General features: G+C 42.9%; 1 protein-coding gene across 1 annotated transcript; it reads right to left on the bottom strand.

The window, feature by feature from the left end:
- Nucleotides 1-1015: 1015 nt before the first annotated feature.
- Nucleotides 1016-24473, bottom strand: ELK4 (ETS transcription factor ELK4). The gene is made up of 5 exons (XM_064498205.1): nt 24186-24473; nt 14455-14670; nt 12058-12981; nt 10764-10880; nt 1016-9454 (listed from the first exon to the last, which is right to left on the bottom strand). The coding sequence occupies exons 2-5, from the start codon at nt 14659-14661 to the stop codon at nt 9356-9358; spliced, it is 1347 nt and encodes a 448-aa protein (XP_064354275.1). The 5' UTR covers nt 14662-14670; nt 24186-24473; the 3' UTR covers nt 1016-9355.
- Between the last annotated feature and the right edge of the window lie 2560 nt (nt 24474-27033).

Raw genomic sequence — 27033 nt, forward strand, 5'->3', positions numbered from 1 at the left:
TTTCAGCATGACTGGACTCAGGTAACTTAAGCCCTTTCTGGCCCAGGATTATCAGCTACTACCTCGAACAGTTCTGGCTCTTAAAGTCAGACTGAATCATTATGATAGCTGTTTATTTTAGTGTTTTTAGAATTTCCATTTTTCCAAGCATTAGTGTCTTACCTTCCATAAAACACCTTCACAAGCAGCCAGAGGCTTCTTCTGCAGAATTCCTTTCAGAAGAGTTGACTTGCTGAATTGACTTTGTATGCCTAAAGCAGAGCACATACTTGGCCAAAGCAGGGAAAGAATGTTAAATACAATTGAGTTTAGGGGCTTTGTCCTAAATGTACTTCGGTAGCACTCCTACCTCACATCCAGTGCAACAGGAGCTGTAATTCTTCTCCAGCACCACAGGATGCCACTGTTATTCCGCTTGAGATAGCTGGGATGAGAAGAGTGGTGTTGAAAAGGCCATTTGCAGCAGAAAATAAAATCTGTCATTAATAGAGCCCTATGAGAGCATTGTCTCCATCCCTGTACAAAGGAAATTAGCATGAAACCATAAAATGATTATGTTTATTTTGAAAGAAGTCTACTCAGAGAGAGAGTACATGTATGTCAGTACAGACCATGGCAGCTGTATATAAAAGTCTTGTTGTATCCTCGCAAGATTGACAAGACCTGGCTAAATGCTATTGCCAGAATAGAGTTTCTCTTTTATTAAAAGTGTGCTTGATAATGCAAATCTCCATTTTACCATCATCATTCTGTAGACTGGAGCTACTCACCAAAGCAAATCTTAGCCCGAAACAAACGGTACCTGAGCTGTCAAAAAGACTGTGCAGCACTACAAAGCTAGCAAGAGCAACTCCATCGCTGGCTCCAGTCAGCAGGATGTAAGGGAGCCTATGCCTCTGTGAACAGACAGGTTAGCTCAAGGTATGATGAATTCCCCCATCATCATAGAGCTAGCTGCCCTGCAGCTGTAACTTTCAATTTCCTCTACAGAAAAGAAAAACAGTCAAAAGATCAGTAACTTTGTTAAAAATATTTATTTAAAAAAATACAATTGTTTTGCATGTCTGGTTGCACATAACTATTAACATATGATTGACTTGAATAATTTGCTACAATGCTTTTTTAAAGCCAGCTTGCATTATACAAAGCAAATCCCTCTGTCAGTTCTTACATAAAATAGTTTTCTTTAACTATTCCCACCCCATTTTTAAAAAAGATTGCAATACATTGATTTTTTTTTTTTTGCACAAAAAATTGAAGCAATAGAAAAGTCACCTGATTTCTCAGGAAAGACCTTCATTATGTTTAAATAACAACTGCCAATATGCCACTCTTTAAAAGCAGCATTTGATACTCTGAAGTGTCATTACAGTGCACCTCCTCCAAAGTAAGCTTTGTATCTTAGAACTTTGCCCTCCAAATTGTTGCCACACCTGAAATGCATTCAAATAACTGCATATTTGCTATAGTAAAGCTGATCTTACTTTTTTTTCAATATGCTATCAACATGCTGAAGGTCTTCCTAATATGTTATCTTGGAAGGTTAAATAAAAGCAAATTTAGTAACACCAAACAATTACTGAAAACTTTGGCTATTTATGTACTTGCATTACATACCAGCATTTTTTTAACACAATGGCATTAAGATACTCTGTATTATAAGGTATGCTTTTCAAAAAAGATGTTAGACTGAGAAGCTACTCTATCCCAGGCAGGTTTACCCAACCATAACCAGAGCACCGAAGCGGTGTGAGATTACAGTTGTCTCTAAAAGACCATGTCTAGAATAAATCTCCAGTGTAGGAAGTTAGCAGACATTCACTACACCATAACAGAAATTTACTTCATCTCTTGACTTGGTAGTATATATTAAATGCAGTTCTGTTCTGGAAAGAGTAATAGAAAATGTTATCTGCTGACTTCAATGTAATTTTACTGATAGTTCTACTTACAGGAAAGTAAAATGGACTCTCTTTCAGAGTTAAAGAGTAAGTTAACTGACATGATTGTCTCCTCAGTTTACCCTAAATAAAGATGTCAGAGCTGCTGTAGTATTAAAAAAAGAAAGAAAGAAAAAAAAAGGTCTGCAGACATCATTTGCTGATTTTCAAAGAACCCAGCTTAACTTAAAAATTCAATTGAGGAGTAACACTAAAAGCATCAGAAAGTCACTTTCCAAAACAGACATGCACTTTAAAAATAAACAGAACAACAACTGCCACATATTATCATAGCTGATTAGGTTCCTTAAGTAAGTTCTCTAAAATTTAAGTTAAACTTCCCTCCCCTAAGTCTAGTCTCAGCCGTTAGACAGAAAGCTGCAAGGAACAGATTCTCAGCTGGTTAAATCAGATCCCTTCCTGTGAAGTCAACAGATCTACTCTGATTTACAAGCCTCTGGGACGCGATGCAAACCTGCCACCAGGAAAAAAGATTCTCAGATTTCCCAAGACAAAGTCTCTTGCTGGTTAACTATCCCCGTTCAGAGCTGTTTCAGTCTCAGATTAATTCCAGCTGTCCTAATATACATTAGAGGAGAACAACCAATACTCATATCCTTACTGTACATGTCACTAGAGTTTGTCCATTTATTCATCTCTGTTATTAAGAATATACTTCTCAGCTATAAAAACAGAGGGGGGGAGGGAGATAAGCATTAAATGTGCTACTGTACTTATCACAAAACACTGTGACGTACATAAGGCCATCTGGTAACACTGCAACAGAATACAAACAAGATTTTAAAAGGGAGTTTCAGAATACAACTTTTTTTTTTTTAAACTACAATGAATAATCTCAACCCTGTTCACAGAGAATTAACATTAAAACTAGTACATCATATATATAAAACTCTGTGCAACTGAACAACAGCAGAACAAAAAGTCAACACAATTCTATAAAGCAGTTTCAAAGCCTGAAGATTTAAGACATGCTAGCCAAAAAAAACACAACACATCTCAAGGAGCCTAGAGCAAACCCAGGTATTGTAACCCCCCTAGCACACAGCACACTAGGAACCATGCAGAGGCCATCCACAAAGCCTTCCTGTGTTCAAAGAAGAACAAACAAACAAACGAACAAAAAATAAGCGTTTCCAGTTATTAGTACAGCACTACTGCAGGTACTGCTCAAGGACCAAAACGGGCTCCAAACACGATGCGCTCCCACCTTTTCTCCCCTCTACTCTCCTTATCTGCGCTGCTCCCGGTTCATTCTGTGTCTCCATTACAAGACCCCTGTTTCCCAAAGGTTCATAATTACCGTGTTACAAAACAAAACAAAAAAGAAAAGACTTTGAGATGAAAACCTTCTGCAACGCATGGTCTCAATGGAGAAGCACATGTTTTTTTTGGGGGGGGGGAGGGGAGAGTCCAAATTTTTGTTCCATGAACATAAAACTATTCAGAGATAAATTTAAGACACTTTTTGAAAGATGTGGCATATAACAATGTCAAAGATGCATTTAAAAATAACCTTTGGCAAATAATTAGTCCACACTGTGGTATAATGGATTTGAATACTACACCCCACCCCACCCTTTCCCCAAAAACCCCACAACAGCATGTGCAAAACATTTAAAAGTGGCAACTGCATAGTGCAGTATTTACTTTCAGTATACACTGAAGCGCGATTTGTACAAGTCTGGAAGCTAGGATACGTAATGAACACACAGCCTCCCAAGCAGGGGTGCATATGCATGTATGTCCACATGAAGAGAGCTATTCCAGGCTCAGTTAAACAATGCATATAAAAAAACCCAAAGTTTTCAGCTGTCAGAGTTTGCTTTTTATCAGCTGTCGGGAATAGCTCCACCGTCAAAATCTTCTACAACATTCTTTGGAGAGGGAGGGTAAATAAAAATCAAATCTAGTCAGTTTACTGTTTTTTTTGTAGAATAATATATATGAAGCTGACATCTTGCTACCCCAAAAGGGAAATACATTAGCATATACATTCAAGACAAAACATTGGGCCCTGCCCAGCTTTCTTACCTTGCAAGTCATATTTTTTTTAAAAAGCACGGTCATGGTCAGCAAAGCTGCGTCCTCCAAAAAGGATCAACGTTCTGCTGCAAACATAGTCTCCCTTATTTATTTGTTCTTTGTACAAAGGCAAAAATAGTATTTCTAAGTTCAGGCTCCACTAGACACCCAAAGACAAAGTTTAATCTTTCTGCTTTAGATGGCACCAAGACAGTCAGGAAATTTAAACTGGTGTGTTAACGATGCTCAACAGAGATTGCAGAAATGCGGCAGCACTGCCATTACTGTGGCTCTGCAGTTCCAGTGTTACAGCCTTATGACTAAGAGCAGGCTACAGAGAAAGGGTTTGGTTCTAGTTTCTAAAACTTTTCTCTGTCCAGAATCAGCTTTTATAAAGGGCTCCTGTGGAGTCTGCAACTACTAGCTCGCACTAAGTGGAATGCAATGTCCACAGATTTCAATTCAAGAAAAACGCCTTTTGCAGTAATAAATAGCCCTGAAGAGCTGCATAAAAACAATTGTCATTGCATTTTATCTTTTAATCTTCATCTGACAGCCTCCAATTTCAACAGATCGACTTTAGCATTTCACATATTAATCACCACTCAATTTGATGGCAATAGCCAAGGGCTTCTACATTAAGCAGATTTGCTAATACTGTTCAGACTAAAGAGCAGCCATTGCCACTTACTGTTTAATTAAATTCAATCAAACCATAAAAATCCCTGTTTAGGCAAGACATACTATACCTCGTTAAAGCGTCCCAATTCAGCTTGTAAATGACGTGACTGCAATTCTAATGGATTATCAACTTGTCTGCTGAGTACAAGATCCTGTGGGGCTCAGGCTGTTTGTTTGCAATACCATGCTCCATAATTATTAAGACAAAATAAACTATCCATACCGAAGACCTTAGAGGCCAGAAGGTATGTACATTTCTTACACAGGAGAACTAAGGAACAAAACAGAACAGAATTCTTGTGGACACCCAAAACCCAAACATCAAGTTTTAAAATATCTGTCAACTTTGACAATGTTCCTTAACTACTGATGTAGTTTATTTCATAGCTGACAATACCAAGATAGCCTCTTGATACAACACTGAGATGTGTCTTGTAAACAAGTATGCATTAAAAAAGGAAGAGGTTAAATTGTATAGTAAAACATGAGTACATACAAAAAATGCTATAAAACAGTAGCAAAAAAGTAACTAAAAAGGTATATGAATAAAACATGGATAGCCAGTAGACTGTCAGAACTGTAGGCTTCTGAACGCAGCACTAGAAAAATGCTACAGAAGTGGATCAGAACTCTGCATTTCAGTTCACCTGAGAAATTGTATCAATGTGATAGTCTGGTTCTTTTATCCGATCTCAATTTGCAGAAGTTCTTGCATGAAGGTTGAAATCATGAGGGAGTCTTCCTACGTTAAACAACGACTGCATTATTAAAAGCTGTGTAAAGGAAGATACACACATAAGCAGCCTTCACGGGGCTAAAATGAACACTATAAGAAACAAAAACAATCTATTTGCTAGATATCTGAGGTTGAAAGCATATCAAAAGGTGAAGTTATCCTAGACAAACCACTGAATAGCCAAAGCCTTTCATAATATAATGCACACTCCATTATGCCAACAACTGCATGGATACTGAAGCCTTTGGACATTAAGTAAATAGGATGAATTCTCAAATTCAAGGAATTTCATTACTTCCTGATCTATTGCAAAATGCAACTTCAGTGTGCCAAAGACAGTGCATAGGAATAACATTCAGCAGACACTGCTGAAGACCAGTCTTCTGAAACAAGGATCTGGACTTAAGCTACTTCTAAGGAAAACACTTTCCTCCCATCATCCTCTTCACTAGGATTACATTCTCTGAAAACAGGCAGAGGCAAAACAAGTATGGTTCTATAACCACAGGGAATTATTAACACATTTCTTCTTTCCATGGACTGCCTTTGCTAGCAGCACGTGTTGCTAGCAGCATGCTGCAGTTCAGGTCCTCAAAAAAGCCAGACATGGCACAGACAACAGCAGCAGCACAAGCTTTTCAACTCTGCAATACTGTTACAAAGCAGCAGTGACAGGGAAAAGAGACTTCCAGAAGCAAGACAGATGTTCGGCTTCCATGCTCATCCCCTCTAATTCTACTATCATCTATGAATTAACCATCGCAATGCAAAAACTATCAAGCATTCAAGAATACCATGGCTACTTCAGCAACATGAACTTTAATGTAATGAAATGTTTTGGTAATGCTGCGCTATTAATTTTTTTAAACCAACATGGTATTATACCCTTACTACAAATAGCTAATACGGTAACTAAAAGAGAGTCTGTATTAACCCCCACCTTCCCTACACTATTAAAAACAAGCTGCAACAAGCTGCAAAATACTCCAGAAGTGAGCTGGTAGCGTACCAGCGATTCATGTAACCAAGCTCCAAGGAAGTCACAGCAACACTGTGCTCTGTCAGAAACGTGCCAATTCAAAAAAGCTGGCAGTTCTATACTGGTTCGGAAATGTGTGTTTAATGAGACAGCATACACTACACAAGACAGTACTACCTTAAGTAATCTGAAAGTTACAATGGAGAAAAGGTGAGCAAGCATCTCCTCTCCCACCTCACCTCACTTACCCTTTCAACTTGCTTTGCCAACTGCCTCCTGAGATTATAATCCTATATGGGACTTTTATTTTCCTAGGCACGTGCTTAAGAAGCAAAAATAATCATCTTCTCAGTGCTACCTGTCAGGAAGTTGGACATTACCAGATTGAAAACAACACATACAGGCTGCATTTTCATACTAATTTTCTCTGAAGAAGGTATTCCCAAAGAAAAGGTGAATGTGTATCTATCTCACCCAGCACCTACGGCAGTGCAATCTTACGAAACTGTTTGGAGAAGAGCATGACACTAGGCCAAGCAAAATTGACAAAGCTACATTAGCATTTGGTTCTCTTGCATACCTATACTCAAAGTGATACAGTCTACAAAAAATTAAGTGCATGTGTGCACACACACAACTTTTAAACAAATAAACTTGGCTTTTCTCCATAGGGGACAAGGAAGGGGAAGCAATTAAATTGCAAGTCTTTAATTGCAAGTCTTTAGTGCTCATTAATTATTTTTTAATTCTCATCCTAGTCTGCAATGTTGCTGTCAGGTCCACACACTCAGTGGGTATAAAATTGGCCAACCTAATACAATCATTGAAAAGTGCTGCTATTTATATATAGCTATATATATTTTCTAGAGCAGACTCATAAACCATCATGCAAACCAGAAAATTCCAGATGCCTGCTCTTAATCACGATCTGCAGCTTTCTTTCTGCATTAAAAAAAAAAAAGAGTCAATATTGCACATTGTCATTTTAAGAGTCACCGGCACAGGAACTTTATCCTCTATCTGCTGATGTCTAAAGTGTGCAGCAGTATCATGCCTCTGACGTAACCTCACAGGAAGACAGTTCACTACATCAGCTAACTCCCTGCTATCTCCACCTAAAGACAGGCATATTCTTTTCTCCAACCTCCCGCTGGACAGGGGACTTTCTGCATGAACAGTGCCCGCAAAGCAACACCATTACCCCCAGCTACCCAGGGTATTATATCAGAAACTTACTAAGTGGTTTGTACACTTCAATGCTAGAATATAGAAAGATAACGTCACTGCAGGAAGTTAAGTCGAGGGTATTGTCATACGTACGCATTAAAGCGAGTTCAGAGTCTGCAGAAGTGGCGAAGGGAAAACCGGCGAAAGCTGAGTTCACCACTGATCCATGAGACAGGTGTACTACGTAAAAGGACACCACCAGCTTCTCTTGCTCTAGAGGTACAATCTTTCTCTGCTCATTAAAACTTCAGTCTAAGACAGCCAGCGAGGATGTCAAAGCAAAGAGATGGTCTCTGTTTTCTAGTGGACATTTTATGCCGAAGATTATCTTGCATCACCAACTCAATGTACATATGTGAGGAGCAAACAGAAGTTGCTGCCTGACAGCAGATGGCCAAAGTGGAAGGGCACATGGCCCAGTGCCAACAGACCGAGACATCCAGTCTCCGAGGGGCTGAGAAAGGAGAATCTCTTTCTTTCATTCCTCAGTTCTCTTAAAAGGCCTCCTGAGGTTCTAAAATCTATCTACAAATTTAATTTCATCAGTGTTTCAAATGGCTCTGGAAACTAATCTTGTACTAATCCATACACACAAAGCCACCAAGAAAAATAAGCAAGCATAAATTTACAGTAAGGTTGATATAGTGTGACACCTCTCAACTACCTGTACACACTAAGCCTAACTTTTTCTGGGTCTCAGTTCTTCCTCAAATAAAAAAAGCAATAGGTTTAAAGCAAAACTTGAGATAAGAGCTGGGAGAAAAGGAGCTTTTCCACTTCAAGTGTCTCAACTGTGGGAAAAGAGCAGTAACGTTAATGCTCAGACGTTAGTGTTCTCACCCACTGCTTGGGTCTGAAGCTCTAGCATCAGGCAGCAACCTCACAAAGTACAGATGCACCCTCAAAACCTCATGTAAAATCCATCATTCTGCTAATTTTCTAGCAGTCAAATTACAGGCTTTATAACAGATTTCTGGCAAAAGAAATGTTTGGACTTTAGCATTCAAACAATCTGAGAACTGAAAGGAACTAACCCCACCATTCATTTGTCTCCAGGCCTTGCCTCCTCACCGAAGGGAGGGCAGGGAAGCATCCAGAAGCTAACCAGCCCACTTCTCAGAGAGGCTGAACTGTTTGTAGACAATGCCATTCAAAAATTGTCTGTATCTCAATAACACCGTCATTGAGTATTCCTTGAAAATTGCTCCCTGCAAAAAGAGAAGATGTTTTTACAGCAGATAAGACGCGAGCTGTTTTGTTGCTGCAGAAGTTATCAGGCCCCAAGGCAAAGCCGCGTGCGCACCCCCCTTTCCCTAGCATTTCCTGGAATGCCAGCTTCAATCACGATTAGATTTCTTCTTGCCAAGCACAGGAAGCAGAAGAACAGAGGGTTTCCAAGAGTCAAAGAGAAAAGACTTCTCTGATACCGTTTACTGCAATCAGTGCAGACTCAGCTTCTGCAACACACACTGAAACTCCCTTTACCCATAGTGAAGTCTTCCAAACCAAGGAGGGAAGAGAAGAGACCGGAGCTTCGGCTCCTATTAAGGCGTTTGCATATACATTCCCGATTTGGGTCTTCAAAAAAGGGAATTTTGCAAAAAAAGGCATTTTAATTGGGAATGGCAGAAACTATGACTGTTGATAATCTCTGTGGAATTATAAATTGCTCATTTAAAAAACATGGTTAAATATAAGTGTCATATCTTTCCCTTGCTCGCCAATATGTCCTTTCCATGAGTTCATGTGCTATGTCTTCTGTAGATCAGGGGAAAATGGGCCAGGGGTAGAGGGTCCATCCAGTCCAGACAGAGTAAATGGCCCGTGACTGTTCAGCACTGATGGAAACTAAGAGACAAAACAGAAATGATTAAGAAAGAGGCCATTTTAATTTACTGTTCCTCTCATATCTGTGTCTATAGAAGCTCCCCCACAACAAAGTCCAAAACACTTTCAAGGAATCTCTTTGGCTTCCTCCAAGTAATGGATTTCTTAAATGCCAGTGCATCACAGACTGTACAGAACCAGCTATTATAATGAGTACAGCTGTGCAGAGAGAAGAACACAGTCTGTAACCTCTGCACTGAGCATGGTCTACATACTAAACCAGTAAGAGCACGATTCAATGATTTTAATACACGTTGTTGGGAACACATGTTCTAAATTGTTCCTCAATTCATTATCAGCTATTTATAGAGAAAGAGGTCCAATGGATTTTCAGACCTACTTGTTTAAACCCTATTCTGACAGTACATATAAGCTACTCCCTTCATCTCCATGGAGATCACAGATATAAACCCAAAAGACAATTCTTTAAATTTCATCCTCTGTCTAAGCAGAATCAGGCAACAGATATGGTTATTCCAGTTCCAAAGTGGAAGGTGAAGGAAAAGCATCAGCAATTATGACTTGAGGACTTTTAAAATATATTACCTAAATAAAAATATGCATTGAAAACAATGAATCTGAGAATTTCCAAACAGCAGAAGAGAGCAGAATATTAAGATCACGCAGAATGTGCTACACATTGCTACAGAGCTCACACAGATGCAAAATCTGCCTTCCTACTAGCAGTGAGATTTAATTAGTGTATTTCAGCAGAATAAGCTGTAACAAACTATTACAGGAATCAACAGAGAGTACCAAATTCCATTTCTGGTAAAGTCTCAACCAATAAAGGTACAGGAAGGCAGTTTTTACAGGAGGGACAGACCTAAAAAAATTCCATCTCTAACTACAACACAGACTACCATTAATTTAAAACATTTCTGAAATACCAACATTTACAATACACTTAAACAAAACAGAGTAAACATCCACTAAAATTAAACTTGCTCACGAAAGCTAACATAGGGGACAGAAAACAGAAATTGCTATTTTATTTCTACTGGCTATAAAATGATCCCTTGAATTAAAGGAAATTTTCAAAGACAAATGACTTTTTAGCACTTCAAACTTAAATTAGCTAAGCAGTCTAAGTATGGATGAAGTCCTGAAATACCTACCACATAACTGCCTCAACACATTACACAGCAAATATTACTGGCCTAAACTTGCCATCAGATTTTTGGGCTTAGTGATGCCTACAGCTCTCCTGAGAAAGGTACTGACACGCGTGGCTCAATGGCAGAGGCCAGCTAAACTTGTCGGCGCTTACCTGAAAGAGCGTATTAGCACCTTGCAACCTTGCAGGACTGAGAGGAGCAACCGGACTTAGCGTACTCCAGAAGTGAATACTGGAGAGCAAGGGGCTGGGGGTCAGCAAGATGGGAGTCTGCAAAACATACAAAAGAAAGTCAGCTATGAGTTAAACCTGCGCTGTGAGTAATACATAGCATATGTAAATCCAGCCACAATAATCTAGCTCCTACAGCTGTGTAGGGTTGGATCCAAATTTCAGGGACTCCCATTCCTCCCTCCTCCAACAGGCTGCTTCTCCTCCCTTCAAACCCAACGGCAACAGCACCGATCATCCTGCTCTCCCTCCCCTTTCTTAGCACTTGGCCCTCTTCTCCCAACAGCTGCCAAATCCTGCTGCAACCTACAGCAAACCAGACTTGTGCAATTCAGTATATGACACCTGTAAGGGACTTTGGAAAACTCAATCTATGAGTTTAAAATTAGCAGGTACTGGGCGTGCACATGACCTGGGTGACACTGAATGTCAGCTACAACAAAAGAAATTTACATCCAACTTCTGAAAACACTGGATTTTCCAGGTTCACCCGCCAAATACTTTAAAGGGTGCCAAAAGAGCAACTACACTTGATTTTTTTTGCTGTCTTTAGCTGTTTTGGTTTTCAATCAGCAGTTTCCCTACAGTTTCCTTCCAACTCCAGCTTATTAAAGGAAAGAGATTAAACATATACAGAACAACATAACAGCCTAGCTGGATTCGATTCTCCTCCAGATCTTCCACGGGGAATGAAAGCCTTCCTTTTCCACACAGTGATAACACCCTAGTTGGGCAGCCATTCACATTACTTTTAGTCACAACACTGTCTTAAGCAAATGGCTACTAAATCAAGTAAAATAACACCGTTAAACAAATACCTCAGTGGTTCTCTCTTTATTTTTAAACCATTTTCAAAATCAGCCTGAAAGACATGGACAGAGTTTCGAGGTTTTGAAAGAATTCCCTGTCACCCTGGGAAGATTTACACATGATCCTACGGTGCTGGTTTGGGTTCTGCCTCCATATGCTAACATTGTACAGACACGTATAGCTGCCATACCACTGGGCACACTTTAGGGTGAAAGCGAACATTGATTATAAATATTCTGGGACAAACTTCTGTTTTATAAAAAAAGGCAGTGACATCCTGAGTTTCAGAACTCCAAATACGATCTACTGGCTATTAATTTTTCACTTGTCCTCTCTTACTGTTTTAAAACATAACCACTATTGTTAATAAATAAAAAAGGAAGCTTAAGGAAGGGAATTAGGTTACCTGAGAGAAAAGTGCTGGAGTAAGAGAAGCAGTTGGGAGAGAAGGGCTCAGTATCCCCAGTGGACTTGGATCACTGCCTGTAATGACCAGAGTGGGAGCCAACTCTAGCCCTTTGGGTTTTTTAGATCTGGAGAGGTGATTGGCAAATTCCTTCTCCAGCACAGATGAATCCTGCTCTTTGGGCTCTGGGGATTGATGCTGAAGGCTCTGAGCCTGCTCTAGCTGTTGAGAAGTCACTGACTCTATGTCCGTGTCAATGTCCAGGTCAGGATTAGAGCTCAAGGGTGGCGAAGGAGGTGTAGAGGGAACTTGCAGAGTGGGAGAAACTGAGGATACAGGTGGAGTTGGGGTGAAGCTGGTGGTTAAGTTTGGCAAAGGTGCTGGAGCTTCGGGGGCAGTTAACTTGGGTAAAACAAGAGTCTCCAAGGTCTGGAGAGTTTCTTCTGATGCCACTGGAAGAGAGGATGCAGCTGAAGTGGCAGAAGCAGTTGAAGTGACGGAGACTGTTGAAGTGGCAGAGACCAGGGGGACAGACGAAGGCTTTTTAGAGGGCATGGTTACAAACTTGATGACAGATGGTGTCAGATCCTGAGCAGGTTTCTTCTCTGTCAGTTTCTCAGCTGGATTCTCGATCTTGATGGACCTGAAGAGTTTTACACTGGAAGAGTTCAGGGAGTTCAGAGTAAAAGAGGAGTACAAGCCTGAGTGGATATAGTCATTGCGGCTGGAGGATTTACCACATGACTGAGACTTCTCCTTCCCACAGTTTTCCATGTCCTTTGGAGCACTGCTAACTTCTGCAAAACCAGCCATTTCAGGATCTCCTTCTATTCGGCCCACCACGAGTGGATCCATATTTAAAATCTCCGGATAGGAAACAAACTTGTACACAAACTTCTTACCATTCACTTTTTTAATGATATTCTGTGGGTAAGAAGATATATATTTTTAGCTCTTCTGCGGATTAATTTTCTTGCTACAAACATTGCCTAAAATAGACTGAGGAATCAGAGAGTCTACATAGCCTGTATCCTTTAATCAAAAACTTCTTTTTTATTATTTTTTTTAATATACACTGGATTCTTGCAATTTAGTTATGCTCCCAAAGTATCATTTCCAGAGCTCTCAGACATAACACTGAAGCAGGTGAGTTTAACCTGACCTTAAACGTACTAACAATAGTCTTAAAGCTGAAGAGCAATTCTGTTTAAAATATTTTAAAAGATCATACAGGAAACAAAAGATATCCCATTACCTGTGTCCAAGTCACGATCACTCATCTGGGTACAGTAAGTATAATCTAACTTACACACAAGAGAACCTGCAGAATTAAGGCTTACAGGTTTGCAGAACTGAGGCCTAATGCATCAAATCAAACCACCCTTATTCTTAATAAAATGACAATAAAAGAAAATAAATAGCTGAACTAATAAGCAAAATGTAGACTAATCGGCAATTTCAATGCCACAAAGTAGCATCTGTCGAACTTATTTTGTCCATAACTGAAATGCAACATGCAATTTCAACCTAAGATTCTTATTTGTTGTACAATTGTTATCACTAAGACTTCTCAGTACAAAGTCAGATTAAAGAAACTGTGCCACTCAATAATAAACTCCAAGCAACATACCACCTGCTACAAACTGACAGTTTCCCCAGAAACTGTTTTATTTTCTTATCTCACACACCCACACAATAACAGTTGCGGGATAAACAGCTTATTGAGAGGTTATTGAAACGAAGGTAACGATCCCACATTGTAATTCTAGTTCAGTTTTTTGACATTACCTGTACACTAATGAAAGGCTCACACAAGTCATTAGAAGACACTAGCTAAACAAGAGAAGTATCTTGCTTAGCTTGACCAAATCTGCTATCCACATTATAGGTGCAGTTCTGAATACAAGGAGGAAAAGAAAAAGATTTTGGGGCCGCCTCACTGGAAATCCAAATTTTGATAGCTTCTTTGTAGAGACAATTATAGAAAAGATCTCAAGATGGTGCAATATTCACCATCTTGATCATCGTTATCTTTCTTTCCTTACTTACGCTGGGGTTTTCAGCATTTTAACCCTTGCAAGAACACATACATTTGGAAAGGGGTTAGAAGGGGGATTATTATTCACAGAAAGACTCCTATTAGCAAAGACATAAATGAAGAGATAAAATTTTGCAGAAAGCTACCTAGACCCTTATAAAACTATCACTGGGGAGGAACCAAGTGTAAATGAAAGTAAAACCAAACTTAACTAAATGTAAACTAGCACATCTCACTTAAGCCTGGGAGACAGAAGTGACACCTATCTCCTTGAAGAGAATGGAAAAGGAAGCAAAGCTCATTAGGCAGAAGCTGGTAAGAGGGATAAGGATTGGAGGTGGATTTGTGGGCTCGGTTACCTTCACGTAATAGTATCTGAGAGCACGGCTGAGTTTATCATAGTTCATACTGGGCTTGTTCTTGCGGATTCCCCAGAGCCTGGCCACCTCCTCTGCCTGCAGCAGTTTGAACTCCCCGTCGTTGGAGGTCCAACAGATGATATTCTTGTTCTGAGGCTCTTGGAGGAGCTGGAGGAGGAACTGCCACAGGGTGATAGCACTGTCCATAGCAGTAAGCTGAAATTCACAAAGGCAGATAAGAGGCAACGCGTTAGGAACAGCACATTTTCTTCGTCTCCCTAGAAGGTGCTGAGGGAGCAGAGATGTTATTTCCAAAGGCAGCAGGAGTAAAAATTATTAGTCACCAGTCGTGAAAGATGTTCCCTGCAGAACAGAGAGGCTGAGAGCCAACTGCTGTCGTCTCCTCCCACATGTCAGTCCTTTTCACATGGGTTATATTTAGCCTCATTTAACTAAATCAGGTCACTTTGGGTAAGTTGCAATGAGTCATTATCCAAAAAAATCAACTTCTAAGTCACTCCATGTTCACCCATTCTGACTTGTACTGCTTTATGAGAAATAGCTCGGGTGCACCTGGGTAAAATCAACCTCCTCACTCACCTCCTCCTCATCTCCTTACCTGCACCCACCTCCAATCTCTGTCTTTAAAAGAAAATGGATAGCAGATCAAATAACTGCTTAAGTAACCAGCAGGTCTAAACAGTAAAAAACAATTCATTTTTCCTTCTATATTCATATTTCTACTGCCTCTTTGTAAGAGGCCCTCTCAACCCAATGTATCAATCTCCAGTCTCCTCTCATTCAATTTTTTTTTCAGATTTCATCCCAGCCTTTTCTAAGAGAATAAACAAGAAAGTTACCAAAAAAAAAATCAAATTCTCCTTTGCTTTTCTCTTGATCCCCAGTTGCACCTTCCCTACATCAGTCTTTTAGGCTGAGACCTTCTGGGACTAGCATTTGTCAGTTGGATTCAGGGCACTTCCAGCATGTTTACTAGCACTGAAGTTGTGGCCATATAGATTTATCAAGGATAGGCAAGGCAGGAGAGATGACATTTTCCCCTGAACATATCTGACTACATAAGACAGTACTTCAGCAGACATTTTTAAGCAGAACACTAAGTAATCTTGTCTGCACAATGGGAGTTACTAGTATAAGCTACGCTGTGAATTAAAACAAGTAAAATTATGTTAATGCAATATCCTATATGGATCGTCTTATTCCAGAACAGAATGGCTTCTCTCAATATAGTTTAAACTTCTTCCAATGAAATAAAAACAAAACCAGCCACTCTGGAATAAGAGCCTTCACACTGACCTACACTGGCAACATTTTGATATCGTAACTGCTAGATTCTTCCTGTATAGACCAAGCTCAACAAAGGCAACGCTAAAGAGTACAGGGGTCTCTATCCAGGTGAATCTGCAGCACAAAACGACCAAATGCTGCTGACACGGATCGGATCGGCTCTGAAGCAGACACACCAAGCGCTACGTCAGCAAGCGGGACCCACGCCCGTATCCTTTGAAGTACATGTATATTCACAGATAAGTTTAAGATTCAGTCAGGACTGCCAGTTCATACTTGGTTACCAAAGCCTTTTATTCCAATCCCATTACTGCCCAGCACTTATCCACCAGAAGACAGCCCTATATAAGGAAGAGAACAGTCTTCATGTCAGAGCTTCAGAATTTAGTCAGCCCTGTAAAAGGATTACTGCCGACAGTTTACACAGGACTCCGCATTCTTATTTAAATAAGGTGCCCTAAGGCAGGTACTTTTTCAGGCAGAGCCCAGTTCATTTAACCTATTTTTAAGAATACCTGCCTAATGGCACACTTACATGACTACACAGGGATGTTACATTGATCAAGTTAGTTAAATTGCTGCAATTAGAAGGAACAATCTCAAAATGAAGGACACCCACACCACCTTGTTATGCTGGCCTAAGGTGCTTTCCTTGTTAATTACTGCATGCATACAGCTCCACGCTTGCCCAAATTAATTGCTCAGTACTCCAAGAAAGTATCAGCTGCTGAACTCTATGCTTTGAGGCTCTTCCCGCAGCGCACTGTGCAATCCCAGCTGAAAGTTACGGGAATTCTGGGTCAGGGAACCCAATTAAAACCCCTCCGCGACTTCTCCTCCAACTCGTATTCACTTTCACCAGCACCACTTTGTGTCTGCCTACGGGCAAGGCAGAGGAGCATGCGTGCTGCGGAGCATCATAATCGCCGGCTCGTCAGTCTGTCAGGATGATGCACACGTGTTTGGGGCTGTGCAGACATAAGGACGTGATTCTGTCGCTCTACAGAGCTGTCAATACCGGTGATATGTGTTAACAGAGAAGGAGCAGGAGAACGAAGCTGGGTGATTATTCCCACGCTACATTTATATACAGCAGTTTCAGAACCCATACGCGGCCCTGCACCAAACAGCACTGACTGATGCAATGGGAGGTAATCGCACAGAATTAGATTAGCAGAAAAATTTTAGAGGAGCAAAGGCTTTGTTTTCCTAGAAATCTGTGCAGATCTCGCCCCAGAATTAAAATTCCATAACTCCAAGAGTGCTTCCCCTTAGCAAGAAGTATTTCAATGTTATTATCTCAAAGCTCTCCAACCTCTACTACAGTCAAGCACCACTGCCTAGGCTATGGCTGTTACTGCATCAAGCTAGAGATACACGATGCTGCTCAGCAATGCTGAGTACAGCTGGAGTGACTGAAGTTACTGAATATATAAAAGATTAAAGTAAAAAAAATAACCAAACCTTTCTTGCTGATGAGCTATGTTGCTCCAAGGACTATTTACCAAAAGAGGAGTGTGGCTCCTCTCTGAAGAGTTCAGAGTGCCCGAATCTCAAACACTGTAGCTTTACGCCTGGAAGCATACTTCCCCGCAGCACACCTGCACGACTATACTGGAATGTTACAGTGATCAAACCGCTACCGACGTTTCCAGAATCTACAGGCTTTAGTGGTGTCATGATGCCTTCCATCATTTATACCCAACGTACCCTCAGCAGCCTCTGCTGTAAAAAGTCTTATGTTGGACATGTTAACAACAGGAAGGAGAAATTTTACTTAATCCTCAGCTGTTAGAAAACATGAGCGAACGGCACTTTTGAATTGTTAAGGTATAGGTTATATTGATTATGAGAAGAATGGCGATCCCTCACTGTTAAATATTTATTGTGTACATCTACAAGAAAAAGAGCGATGCCTCAGGATAACTGGGAATATAAGACAGAGTATAGTCTTTCTGAAGATTATATAACATACAGACAAAGGGAATGCCAGAAAATTATCCAAACTGGTCAAAAGCAATGGGAACACAGGTAGATCTCGCTCCTACTAAGTCCAGGAGCAATCTGTAACTGGGAATGGATAATACATACATGGGACATAATATGTATATGGGACACAATGTTGTATTATGAATGAAGACATATCTCATTTAATATTTCTATTAAGCTTGCTTTAGCATTGCACAAAAATGCATCAAAGAACCATTGCTTCTTCAGGAAACAGCAGGAATAACAAAAGCACATCACACACAAGATGTAAAATTAAAATCAGCATAGCCGAGGTACAGTCCAACAAAGAAAAACACTCAAGAACAATTCTGAACAGTGTGCTAGAAAGGTTCTGCCTTCTTCAGCACCTGGGGCAGAAAAAGGCCGACTCCTTTCATGAAAAGGCCTTGCAGTCGCATGGATTAAACAGCGATTTTAGCACCCTGTCTTATCCTAGTTTTGAGAACACCGTTGGCTGCCATTCGGCACTTGGCAGCCTGTCACGGGGGACCAGCTGTTACGACGACGACTTTTGTCCATACCGTAGCCCTTTTAAGGGCCACATACTCAAAGCATCCTCCCTTCTGCATGGGCAATGGAAGGAATTCAGCAGATCCCGTCCTTTTTATTCAGACCTAGAGCAATAACTATACCCTCTCATTACAGGCCTGTTCGTTACAGAAGCTAAAAGAAATCAGGAGGAGGACAGGAACCCACTAGCCCACTCCTACTCCATACTAACAATGGCAAGATGTTACTTCTGTCATGATTTGTAAATAGCATTTCATCTTCTTTCAAATCTATGCTTCCCTTCAAGAAAAGGCATCAATCTCCTAGCATAGCTCCCTGTCAGCATAAAAAGCCTAGTAGTTTGATTGCTTTTTCTTCAAGATGAATACACCAATAATTGCAGCACACCACTGCAAGCTATCTTTTTTGCTGAATTTTGTTTTCCTTGTGAGAGTCCATGCAGAAAGAAAAAGGTCTCACTTGGAAAGACAATGAAGGAATTAGACAGAGACGCAGTACTGCCATTTATGACGATAGCCTTTCCACTTCTGCACCGTTTGAGTACGAGGAAAAAATACTTGCTAGAGGGAGAGGGCAGTTATCCTTTGTAATGAGTATGCTAAAATAGAGCACTATTATTGTCTTGAGATCTTCTCTGACGCCTACAGATGACCCCTTGAAGAATACAGAGTAGCTGACAGAACTTGGCTGCAGTATTCTAAATACAAGTGCTGCAAACTTCAGCCTTCTCACGTTGCTGCAGCTTTGTTCGAGGCCCTGACCTCACGAAGCCTCGAGCTTACAAAAACCCAGAACACGAGATAGGCATCTTTTTCAGTGATTTCTCCTCACAGGTCTCTGCCATAATAAGCCTCATGCAACTCTCTTTGATTGCAGAGCTTCAAGGCTTTGCACATCTCTTGGGGGAAGGGGAGCGTACAATCACTGGATGGCAGGGCAAACAGGAGAAACAGCTTAGAAAGCGGCATATGGTAATCTCTACCGCGGCCTATAGCTAGCTTTGCAAAACAGTCTTAAGTGCTCAGCCCGTTGAGCTCACACAAAAGAGGGACACCTAGATGTGCCCCCACAAGGCATGAGCCAGCCAGGCCTCAAAAAGGTCGCAGCAGCAGGATCCAAGGGGTTCTGCCCTAACCCCTTGTTTTCAAGGTCTTCCAGAGGCTTCCTGTGCTTTGACTCAACGCTGAGAAGAGCTCGAGTAATCCTTCACCTTACTTTGTTCTAACAGCCTCTTATAACCATCTGCACACTGACGACTTCTCCAGATGGACTGAAAAAGTCCAGTCAGGTCTACGAGCAATTCAGGACTCCACAGGACAACACAGAAACAGAGGATGGTGCAAGGCAGAGAGAAAGGAAGGATGTCGCACCGTCATTACATGATGGGGATAAACGCATCACAACCAAGTATTTAAATGGGACAGTTACAGCTGTCCAGATATTTACATAGAAGTGACATCTCAAAAGACAACTTCGAAAGCAGCATAGAGCAAAGGTAAAGACACAGGATGACAGCTCCACAAAAGATGCTGTTTGAAGACTGCCAGAAACAAAACCAGTTCCATGTACACATACACCAACCTTAAAGCATAAAAATGCACCTGAAGATACAAGTCAATCCTTTTCCCAGAGTGCTAATTTTAAAACAAATACTTCTGTTTTAAACGGATATGAACAGCAACAATAATTTAGAGATGGGCTTGGGGGCCACATGCTTAGAGCTGCAAGTCAGACATCCAGGGGACCAGCAGATGAGCAAATTAAGTCTGCACGCAATTATGGGAAAGCTGGACATGGCGTGCGTACAACACAGAAGCACTCTGCACATGTGCAGCAAACCTGAATCGTTAAGACTTTACTGTGCTTGCACAAAACTATTCCTGGGGCTTCTAAATAGATTAAGATGGCCACGGTGCGTGAACAGAAGGAATTTGTAGACATTAACTCCTGTTACATTGTGCAATATCCCTGCGCAGACAAGGCCTTAGATAGTTGTTCCAGGAAAAAAAGCAACACAGAATAATTTAGATTGAAAGAGATCTTTGGAAGTCATGAGGCCCAACTCCCTGTTCAAACAGGGCTAACTTGAAAGTCAGATCAGGTTGCTCAGTGTCTCGTCCTGTCAACAAATAATTAGCTGCTTTCTTCCCCCCATTCCTTTCCTCCTAAGAAAGGAGAAAAACTTCAGTAGCAGAAAAGAAAATAGCTAACATCATCTTTCATTTTAGTAAAGAGAAAGAATGCAACATTGCTACTGATGAAGCATCTAATTAAATGGTTATCGACATACAACTACGGAATAATTTCATTAGCGTAGCATTAAAATATCCCATTGCTAATAAATTTTTCATAAAATATTTCCAAGCTCCAGGGAAAGTGACTCACTGGAACTAGTACTTTTAGTATTTTATCAATTTTGATTCATTTTAGAAAGAACCTGCTGCGCAGCACATATTAAACCCACTCTCCAAGGTTAGCGCTCTCCAGAGCACTGGTATCTAGCTACTGACATACTCTGGTGTAACGGGAAGCAAGCCAAAAACGACAGGATTTAGTCCTTTTCCAAAACACACAACACATCATAAAGATGCTTAAATGACTTCTGCCACTATCACTTGTTTTGTTAGCTTACTGCCCAAAAAGGGGTTAATTACCAATTAAAAGCCTATTTTATCTACACGATGAAGAAGTTACTATTCGCATAGAAAGGAACTGGAGATCCAGATTTCTGCATTGGCCACATCACCATTAAAAATCCAAACACTGGTAGCTTCCCAAGATGTATTCAAATTATACTTTCTCTAAGAAATACCAAAAGCAGGCAAAAAAGGTGCGGGGGGGCACCCTAGACTCCAGCAAATTCCAGCCTTCCCCTTGGCTCTGGTATTCACTGCACCCTTGTTTCCAAGCCAGTCCAGAAAATAAGCTTGTTCTGAAAGAGAAACCATGGTTATCGAGGCAGGAAGTTCCTGGGAAGGAAATGCTGGAGGATGTCCTCATGATAAGAGCTGCTCCATAGTTTTCATTGCTTAATCCTTCTCCAAGTTTGACAGTTGTATTTATGTAAAACAAATGTCACAAAAAGTTTGGTGTTTTTGGCTCAAAAATTAAGTTGCAAGTATACATGAAATTAAGATGTTTGCAAATATTTTGGGCTTTAGGAGCAATTTGTTTCATCTTTTTAATTCCTATCTGAAAAATAAGTATTTCCTGTTCTATGTTATTATTTGCTAGGCTTCTCCGCTTTCAGACCCTTAAGAAAACCTTTCTGTGCTAGCAAACAAGCAATGGAAAACAAACCACTAGGGACAACAGTAGCACCAGAATTCCCATGCTAGTTGTGGTAGAAGACTGTTAAGTTGGCAGCAGTACACACAAGCCAAAGAGATTTTTTTAAACCCTGATACCTAGACAATGGTGTCTGGTTTGTTAACAAATGCGATTTTGGCTAGCACACCCTGCCATTTAAAAATGTTTTAACCTGTTTGAACATGGTTAAGAAGGGCGACTTCAAAACACAGGCCATGTATTTCCTCCAGCTGCTACAATCGTTCTGATCCTCCATCTCTGCCCCAGGATGACTGACGCCCCAAGGCAGCCCGTTTTACGAGCACCAGACCTCACTCCCCTGCTTTACCTCACCCTCACCGTGCTCCAGACTCTGCCTTTTTGTTTATCTCCTATGGTGGGATGAGAGACTAAAGAGAAGCAGCATGGGAGCCTTCAGGACAAACAGAACAGTAAACTTAAAAAATCAAATACCTTTGATCGTTTACTTGATGGGATTCTAATGCTGATGTGAATGTTTCTGAATAAGCCATAAAATCCTTATTTCCATAGAAGCTCCTCTTTAAATAAATTACACTTGCTGCCTCCTTATGTGCCACACAATGGGTTGAGGGGAATGTTTATCAACAGCAGACTAAACTAGCTTCAACAGGCACAATATATCTGCTGAGAGTAAAAGCATCCTTGTTTATGCACAAGGATCAGGTGTCTGCAACACGCTACGAAATAAACCCCAAACAAATGGTTTAATGTTTTATGCTGACCCTAAATTTATTATAAAAAGGAAGTTTCATTTAAGATGGAAAAGGTTTCCTTTAATAATGTTTATAATACACTCGGCCTGGTTGCTATGACGATGGAACAACTATTCTCTACAAACAGGCACTAAGACCCTAAAAATAAACAGGCCGGCAAAAATCACGAACATGCAGTCTTGTCAGGAAGGCTGTGCTTGGTACGTGGATTGCGTTTATTCTGAATACGATGAAGATAAAGACATTTTAACTACTAAATTCTGCACCCAGCAAACAGAGCACTCACCTAACAAAGTGATTCCTGTACTTCTCAGGAGCTGCTGCTTAAAAACAGAAAAACGAAAACACCACAGCCACAAGAACTGGGGATTCCCCCCACATACAGCCAGGCAGGCAACTGAACAACACAGGTTATTAGAAGTTACTCTGTGAAAATAATACAAGTATTGTAGAAGTAAAACACACACACACCTTGTGTGTGTGTGTGTGTGTGTGTGTGTGTGTGTGTGTGTGTGTGCGCGCCTCTATGCATACAAAAATAAAACTAACGGCATGTTATATTTTTATATTACATTTGCATACTTTCTTTGTAGATTTGCATACTTTCTTCATGGATTCATGTACTGATGTGGGTAGGCATCCACCCATTTCGCAAAGAAATCAGTACACAAATATTCAAAAAAAAAAAAAAAATTATAGCAGAGTCAGGAAGAAAAACTAAGTACTTGATTCCAGTCTCTTGCTCTAATCTCACATAAGCACACAGAGGCAAATAAATAAGTACCAAATGATAACAGCGTAAAGGAGACATCTTCAGCCTTCGCTCAAAGGCCCCTCCAGAAGGACAGCTCGCCTAGCGCAACGCAAACACTAAAGCCATAAAAACACCACGCAGCACAGGGGGCTGCTTTGTAACCACGCACTGAGGCAAACGGCCGCACAGCCGCTACCAAGGATGCGCGAGGGGACGTTTCTCCATTTTCTATCGCTGCACGAAAAGTGTCTCCACAAAAAAAGCGAAACTTCACACCAGAGAAAGGGCACCGCTCGCGCCGGTTACCAAACGCCCCCGACGGTGCTCGCAGATCAAAGTCCCGGGGCCAGCGGCGGCCTCTCAGAGCCTTCGCACTTGCCTGCCTTCCCCGACTTCCTGGCGCACGCGACCCCCGCCGCGCACACCCACGCGTGTCCCCTCCCCACGGACACCCCACGCACGTACTCCACCCGCGTGCAAACACCCCACGCGTGTCCCCTTCCCACGGACACCCCATGCACGCACCCCAGCCACACGCAACCCCCCTCACGCGTGTCCCCTCCCCATGGACACCCCACGCATGCACCCCAGCCGCACGCAAACACCCCACGCACGCACTCCAGCTGTATGCAAACCCCCACGCACGCACCCCCAATTACACAACACCCCCACGCGTGTCCCCCACCCACAGACACCCCACGCACGAACCCCCAGTTACACAAAACAACCCTACGCGTGTTCTCACCCCACGCAGACACGCGCAGTCCGGTACCCACCCACGACCACCCCCACGCGTGTACCCTCTCCCCACAGCCACCCGCACGCACTTGCCCCACACACGAACACCCCGCGCTCCCTCCGCGCAAACACCCCCACGCGTGGACACCGCACACGGACACCTCCCCCCCCGCCGCCGCCCCCCCCCGGAACGGCTCCCCCCGGCCCCGGCCGCCCCCCGCCGCGGCTGCGCCCCCTCACGGCCCCCCGCGGCCCCGCCCGGGCCCCTCCCCCGCGCACGACCGAGACCGCTCGCTCCCGGCCCCGAGAACATCCTGTTGTGTCTGGCCGCCGCCGCCGCCGCCCCGGGCCGGGCCCCCCCCGCTCACCTAGCAGGAGCCCCGCCGGTGCCCCAGCGTCGCGGTGGCGGTCGGCGCGCGGCGGGCAGGTGCTGGGAGCGGCTCCCCCGCCGCCCTTCATGGCCGGGCGCCCCCGCGGCGGGCCCCCATCGCCGGGCGAGCAGCGAAGGGCAGCGGCGCGGAGGCGGCGGCGCGTTACATGGCGGGACGCGGAGCGCCAGTCCCTCCGCCGCGGGAGGCTCCCCGGCCGCCGTACGCCACACTTCCGCCCACGGCCCCGCAGGGGCGCGCGGTGCCCGCGCGGCGCGGCCAATCAGCGCGCGCGGCGGGGGCGCCGCCGAGCAGTGGGACAGCGCCGCCCGCCCGCGGGGGCTTGTGGGTAGTGTAGGCCGCCGGGGCCTAGCCACGGCCGAGGCCGCCCCGCAGCCATGTGCCCGGCCCGGCCGCACCGCGGGGCCCGGCCCGCTCGGCCCGGCGGCTCCCAGCGGCCCTGAGGGGGCGCCGCGGCCGAGGCGCGGGCGGCTCCCGGGAGGGCGGCTGCGTCGTGTCGCCACCGCCGCAAAGCGCTCTGGTGCCGAGGCGAAGGCCGGGGCAGCAGATCCCAGCCAAAAATAATAATAGAATAATAATAATAGAAAACAGCCTCTGTGTGAAGTGGCTGGAGGACCAAACCTTATTTAAAGAATAAAAACAGGAGGGGAGATAAGGCACAGAGAGGGGAAGGCAAGAGGGACAAACTGCAGCGCTGAGCTTCCTTGGGGGAGAGGAAGGAGAAGAGCAGGAATCCAAGAACTGTGAGAGGAGGAAGTTAATTTAAAGCAACCCAGAACGGGAGGAGGAGCAGGAAAAATGCTTCAAGGGGCAACAGAGCAAGAGCAGCAGGAACACAGAGCAGGAAAGGCCTCTGCCAAAAAGCGCCTAGGCCACCGGACAAGGGATTACTACACTTAGTCACTCTTCAAATGCCGCTACTGCTGTGCTCTTATGAGGAGAGCTCACTGCTTTTGGCTGTGCTTACTGAGAAACGCGCACATAAAATATTTGTTCGTTGGAGAAAGGTCCTTCCCTGTGTTTGTTTTGTCACTAGGGTCCACGGCAGAGCTGGGCCACTTGGCTCAAGAACCCCCTACCTAGAGATACTCCTCACTGAGGACTACCTACCACCTCCAGCCAAGGCTCCATAAGCAGTTCTCTGTTCCTACATCTTTTCCCGGGCTCACTCTGTCCTAGCCCTCTGCATAATGCTTCGACACTCCCGCTGCATAATGCTTCAGCACTCCCTAAGACAGAGCAGAAGAAAGACATGGTCATGGGGTTGCTGTGGAAGGGCAGATAGGAGACTGCGCACACAGCGGGAGCCTTCATCATGCTGAAGCTCATTAAGGGCAGTATCTCCACTCACTAGAGTCTCCAGGAAGCTGATCTTCTCTGGTCGGGCACTGGTTATTGCTAAGGTGCACTGCCTTGGCCTACAGATCAGTAGTTTTAAGTGCTGAAGCATCTACTGGCAAAAAAAAAATAAAATAAAATAAAAAATTGTTCTTAGGACCAAACAGTTCAACAGAACCAGTTTGAGGGCTGAGCTGGTTTCATTCGTGTTGGACCAGGCACAAGGAGCAGAAGTGCAGAGGAGGCAGCACTCTCCCCATTCCTTCTGATGAACAAACACCACTCTGCCTCACCATCAGATTCCCACCCATTGGCAGAGAAAAATAAAATTAAGCAGCGCTGCACTGTCAAACATTACACAAGCCAAAACATGCAGCTTTCAGTTTCCTAGACACAGCACAGTAAAAGGTTAGATGTGTTAGTAAAAAGCATTCAGTGCACATTTCACCTAATTGCCTTCTTACGAACTTCAGTCTTGTTAGATATGTGGTTACAAGGCAAAGCGTAACACAACCGTATTTTCATTTGGGAAGTACCATCATCCCCAAATACATAAGGTCTTCCTAGTTAAGCCTGAGCAGTTACCAGCTGCAACTAATATTATTTCAATGAAGACAAATTCTGTATCATTACCAGGTCCTCTCCTTTTGCTAGTTCTGTTTCATGCAGTCAAACACCTCTCAAATGAAGTGAAAGGAGATAGTTTTATAAATTCATAAGCAAGATAGGGAACCCAGAATGTTGCACATCACAGTCCCATAAGAAAAAAAAGTTTTATGAGTACTTACATGCAAAAGTCATGGAGGGATCAATAGGGAGATGAAAGCACAGAAAATACAGTTCTGGGAATCCTGGCACAAGAGAATTTCAAGAGATGCTGTTCAAGAGCTCTTTTGAGTTCAACCAAAGGGAAGTGATGCAGGGTTCTTCCACAAAGCATGCTTTCTCTTGGGGGAGGGATAAAGTTTTCACCAAGCCCATATTTATTTATTTAGTCAGCCACCAATTTTTAAATAAAAGAATGATTTCCATTTTCTTCCCCATTCCCACTTTGAGGAAAAAAGGCGGGGGGGACTACGCAGGGAGGGGAAGAAAAGAAAAAGGTGAGAAAAAAAAAGGAAAATGAAAGCCCCCACAAAAGCTCCAAGTCACTAATCAGTTTCTTTAGTTTCAGTTTCAAAATAATTAAAGCCCCTTTGAAGTGAAAGCATGTGTTGTTTTCCTTTTTTGTCCAGTGGAAAGCATCAGTCATTATTTCCAGGGAGCACTCCCATTGCTGTCGGTACTGCTTTTCACTTGGGAATACTGCAGCCAGGAAGCACTGGCCCAGGGAACAGAGACTTAGGGCTCAGGAGGCCCTTTCACCCCGGCTAAATTTAGCAGTAGCCTCCTCACCTGCACATGATCTTCTAGGCTACAGATGACTCAGATACAATTAACACTTCACAGGTGAGCCATCTTAGCAGAGAGAAGTCTCAAATTTTTGGTC

This window comes from Dromaius novaehollandiae, chromosome 27 (genome assembly GCF_036370855.1).
Source record: "Dromaius novaehollandiae isolate bDroNov1 chromosome 27, bDroNov1.hap1, whole genome shotgun sequence".
NCBI classification, from domain to species: domain Eukaryota; kingdom Metazoa; phylum Chordata; class Aves; order Casuariiformes; family Dromaiidae; genus Dromaius; species Dromaius novaehollandiae.